A 13,601-nucleotide genomic window follows, 5' to 3' on the forward strand; every position below is an offset into this window, starting at 1 on the left:
CTCAAATTACACAGGGCATTTCAACTAGTTTTGAGTAACCCTATTATTGTATTTTCCCCATTATTTTCAGGCGTAGTTTCGATTAATGGCCAATATCTAAAGCTCTGAGATGTGTGGGACCTAAATATTCGTCATGCAGGTGCCTAATAAATAAATATGAAAACTGCAGCAAATATCATAATCATGAAGCAAAGCAAAAAAGAGCGAATAGGGTAAAAGCTGCATTATCAGTTACCTTATGAGTTCCTTGGGTAAATGGTTTTTCTTTTTCAAAGCCAATTTTGAACACAACAATATCGATAAAGTATAAAATATTTTCTAGTCAAAATTTCAAATCTAAATCTCTAATGTATACATATTTACACATATTTTACAAATTAGTTATATACAAATAATTGGTCACTTGATTTGAAAACAAGCGTATCATGTTGTCCCATGGAGTCAAATTCTATCTTTGTTCACAGTAGTAAAAAGGATTAGGAGGTTTGTTCTGTGTCCAGTAATTCTTTCAAAGAGGATATGTAATGTCGTGCAAGTCGCAAAGTTTCAATCTGTGTTAGTTTTTGTCCTTTCTTGTACGGTGCAAGAAAATCTGGGATAGCGCCTCGCAAAACATCGAAAGCATCATTAAGTCTGTTTTGACGAGCTCGTTCGCGTTCATTCCTCCTAAGCTGACGTTGTCGAATGATTTGATTATTTAGTTTGTTTTTTTGCTTCCCAGTTTTCTTAACGTTGTCATCTTGTTGAAATACATTTTGTGGGAAGTCTTGATGATTATAATTAGGGAAATGCATGTCAAAGATTTCATTGTTTTGTGAATAGAGTTTTGTGTCGTGGGGACTCAATGCACACTGAGATTCATATGGATGTTGAGGAAAGTGATGAAGTCGCTCAACGAGGGAATATTCCATGGCGTTTGGATACATAATGATTCTAAAAAAGAGCAGAAATACTTTGATACTACGCATAAAAAATCTAATAGAAATGAAATGTAGCCAATAGTATATTTGTATGATAACCGAAAGTGGTTTTTAGTAATGAATGTTTAATAGCTATGTATTGCATTTGAACACTGCTGCTCCTTTAAAAATTGATAAAGTTGTAAAATTTCTTACCTCTAGAATAGGTGCCTGCCAGTACTTTCTCTGAATGTTTTAGTGTTGACTGAATGCCCATGTCCTTTTTATATGCAAGGTGTTGTAGCTAGGAGATAGCATGAACAAAAGATTTTTCTGCAAAGATATTTTGAGCTGCGACCATACTTTTTTCTTTATAATGAGTTCGTCTCTCAGAATAAAAAAAAAGCGTGGCATTGAAAATAAAAAAATATAAAGAGGAAAATTAGATGATGTAGACTTCATAATGTTTTCAGAGAGAAAAAAAACGTGTCACACAAAAGGGGTGAAAAACATTATTATAAAATTGAAGTTTATTAAAAAACAAAAGAACGTGTAGACCGCCATGTTGACTTAAAATGCGGGAAAACTTATTGAAATAATCCCTTTGTTTTGAAAACGAGCTTAAGAAATCGATTCAAAACAATTGAATTCTAATTGTAAAACGAATATATTTCCATTCTTTACTTTTTTGACACCTTGTAATGTGCAACACATTTTGTTATTAATCTTTCGATCAAACTTAACATCTTGCATGAAGAGAACTGCATACGTCTAGGAGAGGTGAAAAGGAAAAAGCGATGTTATTGTTTTTGGGACAGACGATAAAAATTACGTTGTTTTTTAGAAGTTGATGAATAATTAAAAAAATATATGAACTAATAGATTTTAAATATCATTTTATTTAACAATACAAAAAGAAAGATATCAATATAAAATATTAATTAAAAGAATGGAAAAAAAAAGAAAAAGAAATCTAGAGCGATATAACATTGTTAAGTTTTTTACATCTTGCAAAATCACTATGCTAAAAACGCCAGAAGTTTGAAGAGAAACTTTTTTAAAGCTCTGGAAGTTGCTTCAGTTAGCACCTGGTAAGGCGGGACATTATGTTTCTCCAAAGGACTTCGTTTTTGCTTACATAAAGGATAAGGAGAAAAAATATTTAGGGAAATTAAAACTAGGCAATTAACTTTGCTTTTTATTTTTTATAAGCTTTTACTTTATTAACTACAATCTAATTAATTATATATTTCATAGTGTTTTTTTTAATTCTGCACATTGTTTTCTTAAGGGTCTCAAATTAAAACAAGGAAAAAATTACACAAACTTGTTTTTTAAATGCTCTATGAGGTCAAATTCAATTTCACCTATTTCGAAACGCAATTAAACCGAAAGACTTATTGGAATAATAAAATCTATCTTCCAAGTAGCAAAATCAGTAAAAAATACTGAAGGATAAGGATTAAACCAAAAAATTGTTTAAAATGGCGAGTTTACAGTTTTCGGATTATTAGGATGTTTTTATTGTGTAGCTATTATTTGTCGATCGTTTTTTTGTGATATACAAGATCGCAGTGATAACACTCACGGTTTTTTGCGAATAATTGACATTCTACATGCCATTGGTGGTGCGTGACCTTGTGGTTATGGCGTTAGCTTTGTAATCAGGGTCCGTGGTTCGGTCCACAGCGCAGGCATGTTTAGCAAGTGTCTTTACCACAGCTACGGGTCAACCCATGCCATGTGAGGGAAATTGGATGGGTATTGTCGGTGTATGTTTATTGTATGCATTCCGACACAGGAACCACATTGATAACAGTGTTTCCAAGACCGTGGCTATATCCTGTATAAATATTCGGAATAATAATAATAATAATATTGTTGCAAGGCATTTCATGAGTTAAAAAAATCAATTAATTATGTTAACGATTAAAAACGATCATGTCGATTTTACTAATACTGTTAAAGAGGATTAGGGAGTTTCTGAAGAGCTTAATGTGATCACTATCGCATCTGTTTATCACAGACCGATCATTCGTTTATTGAAAAGATTTGAAAAGAAGCGACAGAGACTTGTTAATAGGGCTATCAGATGTGTCAAATCTGCTATAGAAAATTACGTGAACACACGGTAAATGTGTACAATTCCCAATGCTTAACAGGCGCGAACGCATGCAACACCTAAGTGTTGAATTCGCTAATGAGGCCCTTTGAAATAATAATTGGATTTTTATTGAAAATTTATAAAGATTTATATGGATTTGTTTAAGCTATTAGTTTTACGGTTTAATATTTATTTCGGTTTATTAGTTTTAAGAGTTACAGGCACGTATTAACGGAGCAGAATGGGGTATCGTTCCTTCTAGCTTATCAAAGCGTCGATAGGAAGTACATAAGTTGATATATATATCTACGTGTATCAACACAAGTCGACGCAAATCAACACAAATCGACACAAATTGACGCAAATCGAAACAAATCGACTCAAATTGATACAAGTTGATAAGCATCTAAATTATAATACCCGTTTTTCTGCCTTTCTGTCACGCAAAATGGTACCGCAAGTAGTGAGACGCGCGCAATGCTGTATAAAAAAGACGGGCGAACCCTAGCAATAATTTACGGTCCCGATATTCCACACAGATGTTTCTTCTTAATATATCTACGACTCTTATACGGTCCTGATATTAAAATCCTGATGTTTAATGTTGAATTATTGATTCCAGTATATATCGACAATTCAAGACAGCACTAAGAGAGCCAGGGAACTGGTTCATTTGTTGAATGTGTCAATTAGCTAAAAATATTGAGTTTTAGAGAAATAGAGTGATGTATATGGACAAAAAAAAACAATTTTTGTCCATTTAAGCCAAAAAAAATGAATGAATAATAATAAAAACAAAATAAAAATAAGCTAAATTAATTCAATAATAGTTATTTCGCTCATTTTTTAATTTTTTTTTTTAACCATACTAGATTATTGTTCTTCATCATGTTTGGAACTTCACAGTCGCTTCCCTGTGGTTTTAAAATTTCAACGTCTCCTATAAACGTGTTAAATGTTTGTAAGAGAGAATTACAAATAGAGCTTTTAACTCTAATTAACTATGATTACAAACCTTTTAAAATAAGATTGTTTTGTTTTGTTTAAATTCCAAGCAAATAAATCAAATAAAGAGGACGTGAAATAAAGTACTTGCGAATTGATGTTAATTAGGGGAATTTTGTGTTGTCAGTGTAGTAGATTTCACGGATTTGGATTTTTTTTCAAATTCACTGAAGAGAAATATGAAATTTTATTTGTCTTGAGAAAGTTTTACACATAAACTGCACGCACAGCTGTGGAGTGACTCCGTACACAACTCAGAATTATGTTCAATGAGGAACGAAGCCAGTGAAAGTAAAATGAAATTAAAATTGCTTATTATGCCCAAAAACAATCCAACTTACGATCTTTAATTAACGCGAATGACAAATTTTCAAAGCATGTAATAGGTAATTAACGCGAATCAGCAGTTTATAAATCCTTCTCATGCCACATAAGGTAAAACATTCTTTAAAACAGTTTGGTTATTCCCATGGCTCTAAAATTTTGACTTGAAAACATTTAAGTAATATTTACCTCGAAAATAATTCTGTAACGAAAACCTTCTGCGCGGTCATACGCAGGCGCACAAGTCGCGTTGTGGGCTCTTTATATGGGGTAAATTGGACCAAAATACTGTAACATTACGGCCAATATCTGTTGATACCAGTAGAAAGTACCAGTAGAATATTAAAATATATTTCAAAAGCAACAGGGGTGTATTAGTTACTTTAATTACTCCTAAATGTGTTTTTTTGAAGACTATAATCATGCAACATTTATTTTAAAGCAGAATATTAAGTTACGGATGTCCAAAAATATAAATATTTGACAACAGATTGACAGAATGACCGATGCGACCGCATAGCACACCGAAAGATTTAATTATACAAATGACTGCTAGTGAAGAAATAATAGAAGTCGTAAGATTTCGGAATGGTCCAAAAAGACTTTGGAAATGGCGGCTAAATAGATCTGGTAACAGCGCATTGTGCAAACTGCCTGCTAACTCGTATTACGTAAGGGAAAAAAGGATCTTATAAAATGAATATAAAAAAACAATGTCAATGAAATGTCAATAAAACCTTTGAACTCAAATTAAGATTTTATTTATATTAAGATTTTAATTATTCCTGAATAGCTCATGTTATATGTTCATACGGATTGATGAGCCATTTAGTAGGATTGTGGCAGAGATAGAAGCTAGGGATTAGCCATTTCAACAGCAAACACCTAAAAAAGAACAAAACGTACTGTTATGACACAAGCTTTAAAACCATTATTATTAAATGTCGCATACACAAAGCTTTCTTACCTAACAAGGGAAATTTTCCTTAGAAGTATGAATATACACAGTATATGTTCCACATTTCCAATTATGGCGGCTGAGAAGAATTCTAAATTTGTCATGTTGATAATTGGTCCTGCGTGTCGTTATTACTGAAAGGTTAAACACATGACTTAAAAAAAATTGTTTCAAATTGTTTAACTTCCACCCTAAATAAACTGTGTAATATTAAGCCGTTTCGAATTTTTTTGTAGATTTCATTTATTTGATATCGTATCCTGGTTTATTCTAAACATAAATCAAATGATGAATTTCATTCAAATTTAACGCAATTCTTAAATTCGGATTATTATAAAAGACCATTTGAAATATCTGGAAAGAATATGGTCGTCATAGCACCATTTTTTACTACTAGCTATCGGCGATGACGTTTGATGATGTACATATGATGTGAAAAATAGGCGTTTACTTGACAAGAAAAAAAGAAAAAAACAAAAAAGAAAATTCTAGTTGAAAAACTAGCCACATAATTTTCGCTATACATTCAGTGGAGCAAAGAAAATAACTTTATCGTTTATTTACAAGATAAAAATCAAAATATGTACATAACTCCGAGTTTCACGCTGAGCGATCATCAGACGCACACCAACTTAAATATACCACCGTGCAGCCAACTTCTAGTTATTCAAAAATCCAAAGGATCAAACGGAGTACAACTTTATAAAACAAAGAAATATTTTCGAGGTTTTTTCTTGAACTCTATCCCGGAAAGAGCTATAAGCACACAGTCGATTTTTTCCTTATAAGAAATGACAAAGTTTTGTAAAGGCTGTATAATTAGGGTTGTCGTTAGAACTTCTGCTCAGGGAAAGGATGATTTAATAACGAACAAACGATGATGGTATTCAAAGTGTTACCACTACCAAAATTACAAAGACGAAATTTAGTACAGAAACTCGAAAACCTTCCTAAAAATTTTCTGTTTTATATCTCTGTCACAAACTAGTTTTTCCCCCTTCCTTTTCTCCCTGTAAGGAAGTCCACCCAAGTGAGTATTTTTTTACGTGACTCTGCATTATTTTTGCTTGAAAAAATAACAACTAAGAACTAAGAACCTTCAATTCGAATCAAATTTTCTTAACTTTTAAATAGCGTGATATCATTAAAGTTAAACATGTTTCACAATTCCAATCGAAACTCAATCAGGATTTCTATTAAGCTGGAATTTTCTGTTTTGCAGATATTCCTACACAAAAGCCATTCTTTTGCTATAACTTAAAGCCTCGTGCTCACAACTTTTTCTTCTTAATAAAAAAAATGGTAAAAAGATCAAACTTTTGAACCAATTTAAACAATGGTAAATTGTGGACAAACATAAAAAGTGATCACCCTACTCTTCAAACGTGCATCAAATTGAAGACGTAAAGAAGTGTCTAGCATAGTTGAGGCTAACTTATCATTGTTTAAACTTAGAAAGATATTAAACATTAATTAACATTTAAATAAATATCATCATTAAAGTTTAATTAAGAACAAAATAAATAACAAAAAATATATAAACTAACAAAGATATTTTATGTTATAAAAGATAAGATTAATTAGAAGTGGCGCGTGCCGTACAGGAGCCAACATTTCCAAAATGGGAACACGTTTCTGCTCTTGTTTTTCGTTAAACATAAGAAATATAAAAAATATGACATACTTTTAAAGTCGCCATAAAAAAGAAGGAAACGATAGGGCGCATATATCATATTCATGAATCAAGACAGTTTAAAAATAATCTCAAAAAGCAATGTTAAGATTCCTAAACAATATTCTATTACAGTGGAATCCCGTTAAAGCGGACACCATTGGGACAAAAAAAACTGTCCGCTTTAACGGGATGTCCGCTTTATAGAGAGTTTGTGTCAAATTTTATTTTAGATGAGATTTTGACCGAAAAAGGTGATTTATGCTTTTCTGGGCTTAAAGTAAGGAGTTAAGAGGCTAGGATTTGAGGGTATATAAGCTATATTCAGAAACATTAATCAAACTTTACAAGAAAAAGTCTTTGATAGAGGCTTGCTTCTTGCATTTAATTTGTAGATCCTCATTCTTTTTTGTAACTGCCGTCAGCATTTTTTGACTTTCATCATCGAAAACGGTACAACGGCGCATTTTGTCCAACGTTGTGATGATTTCTTTGCAGCTCATCTGCTCTTCTTGTTCTGGCCCATAGTCGTCATTATCCTCGTCATCTTGGTCGTCGTCAGAAATTTCCTGAATCTGATCATCTGGCTTTTCTCGATTGCAGATTGCATCGATACTATCATCTCTGACCTTCTGTCGCCAATCGATTTCTAATTCGTTAATCATGTGTTCTGATGCTGGAACGTTTGCGTCGAAGTTGACATATTCTGCTGCGGATAAGTCTGTGGTAAATTCCTTTACAAGTGCCTCAAACTCCAAATCATCATCTCCGTTATTTTCTTCTATCTCCTCGCTATCTCTTTTGATGCCACATTTCTGAAAACAATTTTTGATTGTCGAGCTGGATACTTCCTTTCACGCATCTTGTATCCAGCGAATAGCAACAAGCACGTTGATAGCCTTGACAATTTCAGTTGTTGATGTGTTCTCCTGGATTCTTGCCAATACGTATTTAACAAGTTTTTTCTATATTTGACCTTGAAATTTTAAAAAGATGCCTGCATCTAGTGGTTGCAACCTCGAAGTTGTATTTTTCGGTAAAAAGACGATCTTGATCTGCGAGAATTGGCCAATAATGGATTCTGGATGACAGGGAGCATTGTCGAGAAAAAGGATCACTATTCTATCCACGAGTACCAGCTTTCTGTTAAAACGTGTCAATACGGTTTCCATGACAGCCGATGTCATCCAAGACTTAGGATTAGAAAAGTAATGAACATCAGCAGGGCGTGAAGCATCCTTTAATCTTTTGAAACAGCGTGGTGATTTACTTTTCCAGATAACAATGGGTTCGTCAACTCTTTTGCCAGCTGCATTGACAAAAAAAGCGACAGTTAATCTTTGTTTCGATTTTTTGCCACCCTTTGCTTGTTTTCCTAAACTAATCCTTTATCTGGTAAGGCTTTAAAAAAACAGCCAGATTCGTCCATGTTCCAAATGTTATCCAAAGAGTAGCCTTCAATCAATTCGTTTACCCTCTCTATCCAAGAAGAAACGGTTTCTGTAGATACATCTCCAGCCTCGCCAACAATGCGACGTTCTTTGATTGAGAAGGTGGATTTCCAGCGACCTAGCCAGCCATCAGAAGCTTTGATATCGTCAAATTCACTGCTCTTTAGTTGCTCTTTAATTGCAATCGCCTGTATCTACTACCTCTCGACTTTATAACACCCCTGATGTCAAGAACATGCAAGTTTTGCGAACACAATCCTATTCCCTTGTTATAAACACTTCGTGATTTGTTAGCAAAGTTTACTTTATTGATATAGAAATTATCTTTGTTGGTACTTGTGGCAGCCTTCATTTTTGTTAACAGACATGATTCTATCAATAGTCAGAAAGAAGATACTGATATTTGTCTATTGTTAGTGAAAATTCATACAACGTACCACAATTTTTAAACTCCTATGAACACGAAAAGAAAACAGCTCGACTTCACATAGGTATGTAGATTTAAGGACTGTAGAAACAAGGGCTAACCAAAGTTTCCATTAAGTTCTATTCTATCAATAAGAGTCTTTTTAACACTGATATTGGACAGTTTTATTACAATATCTTTATTTAAAACACTCATGATGCGACTTCCTTGCAATATTAAGCAAGGTGTACAGGTATTAAATGCCAAAAGACATTCTAAGCCTCTGTAACTCCAAACATCTCACATGAAGATACCTTCCGACTGATGCACACGTTATTTTGACATAGTTGATGCCAAGTTTTCCAACCTTAAAAAGAGAAATGGCCAGTGAAGAGAGAGCAAACAAGAAACCGCACGTTCAAGTTAAAAATTAATAGGAAACTTTCGATTATTACAACACCGATGTTCTGCAAGAAATCGACAATGTTTTAAAACTCATTGAAGTAGGCAAGAAGACCAAGCTACTCAGAAAACTGGCCGATCTGAGGCAGAAGATCAGCCAGGGTAACAAACTCATCAGGATTGTGATAGGTCGCTTGCAGGATGGGACACCTTATCAGAATGTGTACAGACAATGGTAAGAAGATAAATCCTTCATCATACCAACTTCATCCAATCCTTCATCATACCAACAACCCTTTCTTCCCCCGCCTCAGCCCCAACAGCCTTTTCATGTCACACATCCAAATAGCCCAGCCCAGGTATCCAGATTCATCATCCACCATCACAAGACCTTGGGTGAACCAGTACTAGTCAAGAGGACCGAAGCGTGTAGAAACAGGGACATGGGAGAATAAATTGCCCAGCCACTGACAAACAATCAACAAACATCTAAAGAAAGTGAATCAAGTATTTTGTTTTCACCGTATTACCGTTTGGTTTGACAACAGCTCCTTACATAGTTCCAAAGTTACTTCGCCCTTTAGTTTATTTTTAGCATGACAAGGCTGCTTAAAATATCATTTACTTAAACGCTGGGATAGAGACTTCTTCTGAATGTTATAAAATACTTGTTTAGTGAGAGACATGCTGCGTAAGGCAGGATTTGTACTATAAGAAAAGAATTTCTGCTGGGAACCCGACTCAGCCTGAATTTGATACAAACATTTTAAAAGTCTATGAATAAAGAATTTCTTCTTTACTTCTTTATTTGAAAGTATCTCGCACGCCACCACACACCCGCTGATCTCTGTAAGAAAATTAGCTAAAATCGCAGGCAAAATCATTTCTACAGAATTTATTTTGGGTGACATTATTTGCTTAACGAATGTAGCAATCCATAGAATCGTAGAAAATCGTGGGATGCTAGTTTCAATATCTTCAATTTCCCAGATGCACTTAAGGAGGCTATATTTTAGAGATAATTTTCGATTGCGTAACTGCCAGTGTTTAGATGAAAATACCTTCAATTTTAACTGACGCTAGATCTTTGAAGATTTAAAGAAAGAATGCTCACTCCTTTGAAACAAAACAAAACAAAAGTTCTATTTGGCAACGATTGAAGACTTTAGAGTTTTGGTTTAATTCATTTAGAAAACAACATCAGTTCAAGTCCGTTTAGTGATAATTATGCGGCATCTAAGATAACTTCATCTGGGAGTAGTTAAAATTGAAATACAAAGTATTTCATCGAACATATTTGAATTATTAGAAGTTTATGATCTCTTTTAAAACCAACTGGATACCCAGATCCTTTAAGATTGATGCTGTAAAAGTCTCAAAAATTATAGATTACGATGATTGGAAACTAGTCCAGAATGTTTCCACGTAGTCAATACAATATGGGGACCTTTACGATTGATTGTTTTGCTGGTTTTCAAGATAAGAAATATGATAGACTTGATTTAAAATTTCTTTGTCCAGGATCTTAGGGCGTAGATGCCTTTTTATTTTACTTGGATCAATGAACACATCTGTCTAGTGCTTCTGTGAACTGTTTGACAAAATTGAGAAAGATGAAGTTAAAGAATAGTAGTAATTTCACGGTACAAATCAGCTACATTTTGGGCATGACGCAGAACGAAAAATAAATCTAAAGCATTTATCAAAGACACCTTTTAGTCTTCGGCCCTTCAGGACGTAATAGATATAAAGGAGACTTGATTGTTTTGAAGATTGATTCGGTACAGGCACAGGGTGCCATTGATAATGAAAAGCATCTGGTGCGAAATCGAAAGTTATCATTAAATCAAATATGTCTCAGGTGGTTAAAATAATACAACTGAAATAAAAGATGTGACACAGGCGGACAAAAAAAACATCATTAATTCTCTTTACTTTTAGCAGTTTTTCAAGAAAGTAACGAAATTAGCCATTAAGACTTACGTTCTTTATCACAATGTCTACCTGCTATGTGGAAAACATCGCGAGAGAAGAACAATAATAAGAATTATGACAATTACCAACTCAATTCCGGAGATGGCACTGTCAATTTCCCGAAATTATTATTATTTTTTTGTAACGGAGAACATTGTTTATAAAAACAAATATAACATATGGCCTGTTTATATAGCGAAAGGCCGTCGCTTCACAAGATTGCACATTGCCTGTTTATTGCACATGGCCTGTTTATATAACGAAAGGCCGCCGCTTCACAAGATTGCACATTCCTATTCACTAACAATAACAATATTTTATAGAGGACTGATTTAATAAATTTAGATATTGTCAGAATCGATGTAATGTTATGTTATGTTATGTATTTCCCGAAATTGAAGCAATTCCTTAAAACCAATTTACATCTCACTTTACCTTATTTTGGTGATTCAATCTGGATCATTAGTGTTTGTTATAGAATTCGTACTAGCATTTGCTATTGGATACAAATGAGTGCAATTCAAGTTTGTGCAACATGGTGCTGGAGGCAGGTAAGAAGCTGTGTCTGAAGCCAAGACAGAAGAAAGAACCAACAACTTCTGACTACATCTTTATGGATACCCACATGAAATTCTTCATATAAAAAAGCAAAATCGACTGGTACATAGACGGATATTTTTTGTTTTTTGCTAAGACAAGGACTAATTTATGTCCCGTTACGTTACTACAAAAATATTTCGATCAATGCCGAATTGCTGAAGGTTAAGATGAATTTATATTGAGGGTAGTCTCTTATTTTAAGTATCTAGATGTCTACAAACTAAGCTACACAACCGCTAGAGAAAACGTTTTGTACGCTGTTAAATACATCGAACTTAACCCTAAAGATTTTAGATTGCACAGCTTAAGATCCGGCGGTGCCATTGCTGCAGCTAACTATGGGGCTAAAGATTATTTTAGAGACCAAGGACAAATATAAAACTACGGATTAATTCGCACTCTATAAAGGGGTTTTTATCAAAAATAACTTGCAATCATTCTGTTAGTCATACAACAGAAAACACGTTCCATGTACACACATGACTAACCTGGTGAAGCCGAGAACAATAACGAGGAAGTAAAAATTCCCTCACTAAGTATAATGTTACTATCGCTACATGACCTTTTGACGTAATCGTCTTCGATGATTCACATGCAGGCCTTTACTGATAATCTAATATATGAAACAAACTTTTGATGAATTGAAATAAAAACAATGAGTTTGTTTTAAAATTATACATTATTAAGATTCAATTTTGTAAAAATTTTCAATAAAATCCTATTGTTTGTAAAATGAAAGCCTTTTTTACGGTTACACGATGTTACTCCAGCTTTTAAAAGCATAGTTTTTTCACAACGTTTGTAATCTTTAGACACTGTTGTTGAAAAGGTCCTTCTAAAAAATTACAAAGTTTAACTGTATGATATTTTAGATACTCGCTTCGGTCCCATATATTTCTCTCCTCTTACCTCTAATTACTTTTTAGATTAGACACACATACGGCTAATTTTGAATTTGATCGCCACATGTAGTCACATTGGTTGTTTTTATATCAGAGTCGCGCATTTAGAACTTCTCGAAGGTTTACAATGTTTGCAGCGACTTAGCACTCAGATTAATTTAATAGATTCATACTCTCGAAACATGCTAATTGTTACTGACATCAACACGACGATTTTTCTCACATTTCAAAACTGGGCCACAACTTGAATTATTTCGTTGTGAGGGTGCGCAAAAATGCCACTAGCGAATTTCACACGCTCTCGACCATACTCTCGAAACATGCTAATTGTTACTGACATCAACACGACGATTTTTCTCACATTTCAAAACTGGGCCACAACGTGAATTATTTCGTTGTGAGGGTGCGCAAAAATGCCACTAGCGAATTTCACACGCTCTCGACCTGGCCTACGTGTACGCAGAAGTAGCCAACTGGTAGCCTTGTGGTAGAGCGTTCGTTTCCAGTGTTGGAGGTCTTGGGTTCAAACCTCAGCCGAGTCATTCCAGAGCCTGTAAAAGTGTGAATCTATCCTTTCTGCTTAGCGCTCAGCATGAGGATAGTGATATCTTAGGCGGTTGTCTAGTTGAGCGATTGTTGTGCTTACACGACTTTCGTAACTCAAATGGGAGCTTTAAATGTATAAGAACCCTTTTGCAGGACCCTCGTTGATAACAGTACCAATAGGAATTGAAGAGGTCATCCTGGGTGAATAATTACAATAATAACTTTGTAGTCCGCCGGCTGCAGAGTAGTACCCATTTCACCCTGTTGTTTGTGTCTGAAAATTGACAAAGATTCAGTTAATTTTGTACATGATTGTTGATATGGTTGGACAGATGCTAACATTAATACTAAGTATGTA

The 13,601-nt window shown here is 34.1% G+C and overlaps 1 protein-coding gene across 1 annotated transcript; it reads right to left on the reverse strand.

The window, feature by feature from the left end:
• Positions 1-302: 302 nt before the first annotated feature.
• On the reverse strand, positions 303-926 carry LOC130628626 (neurogenic differentiation factor 4-like). The gene has a single exon (XM_057441607.1). It carries the CDS (start codon positions 924-926, stop codon positions 477-479), a length of 450 nt encoding a protein of 149 aa, XP_057297590.1. The 3' UTR covers positions 303-476.
• Positions 927-13,601: the final 12,675 nt, after the last annotated feature.

Source organism: Hydractinia symbiolongicarpus, chromosome 15, assembly GCF_029227915.1.
Source record: "Hydractinia symbiolongicarpus strain clone_291-10 chromosome 15, HSymV2.1, whole genome shotgun sequence".
Taxonomy (NCBI): domain Eukaryota; kingdom Metazoa; phylum Cnidaria; class Hydrozoa; order Anthoathecata; family Hydractiniidae; genus Hydractinia; species Hydractinia symbiolongicarpus.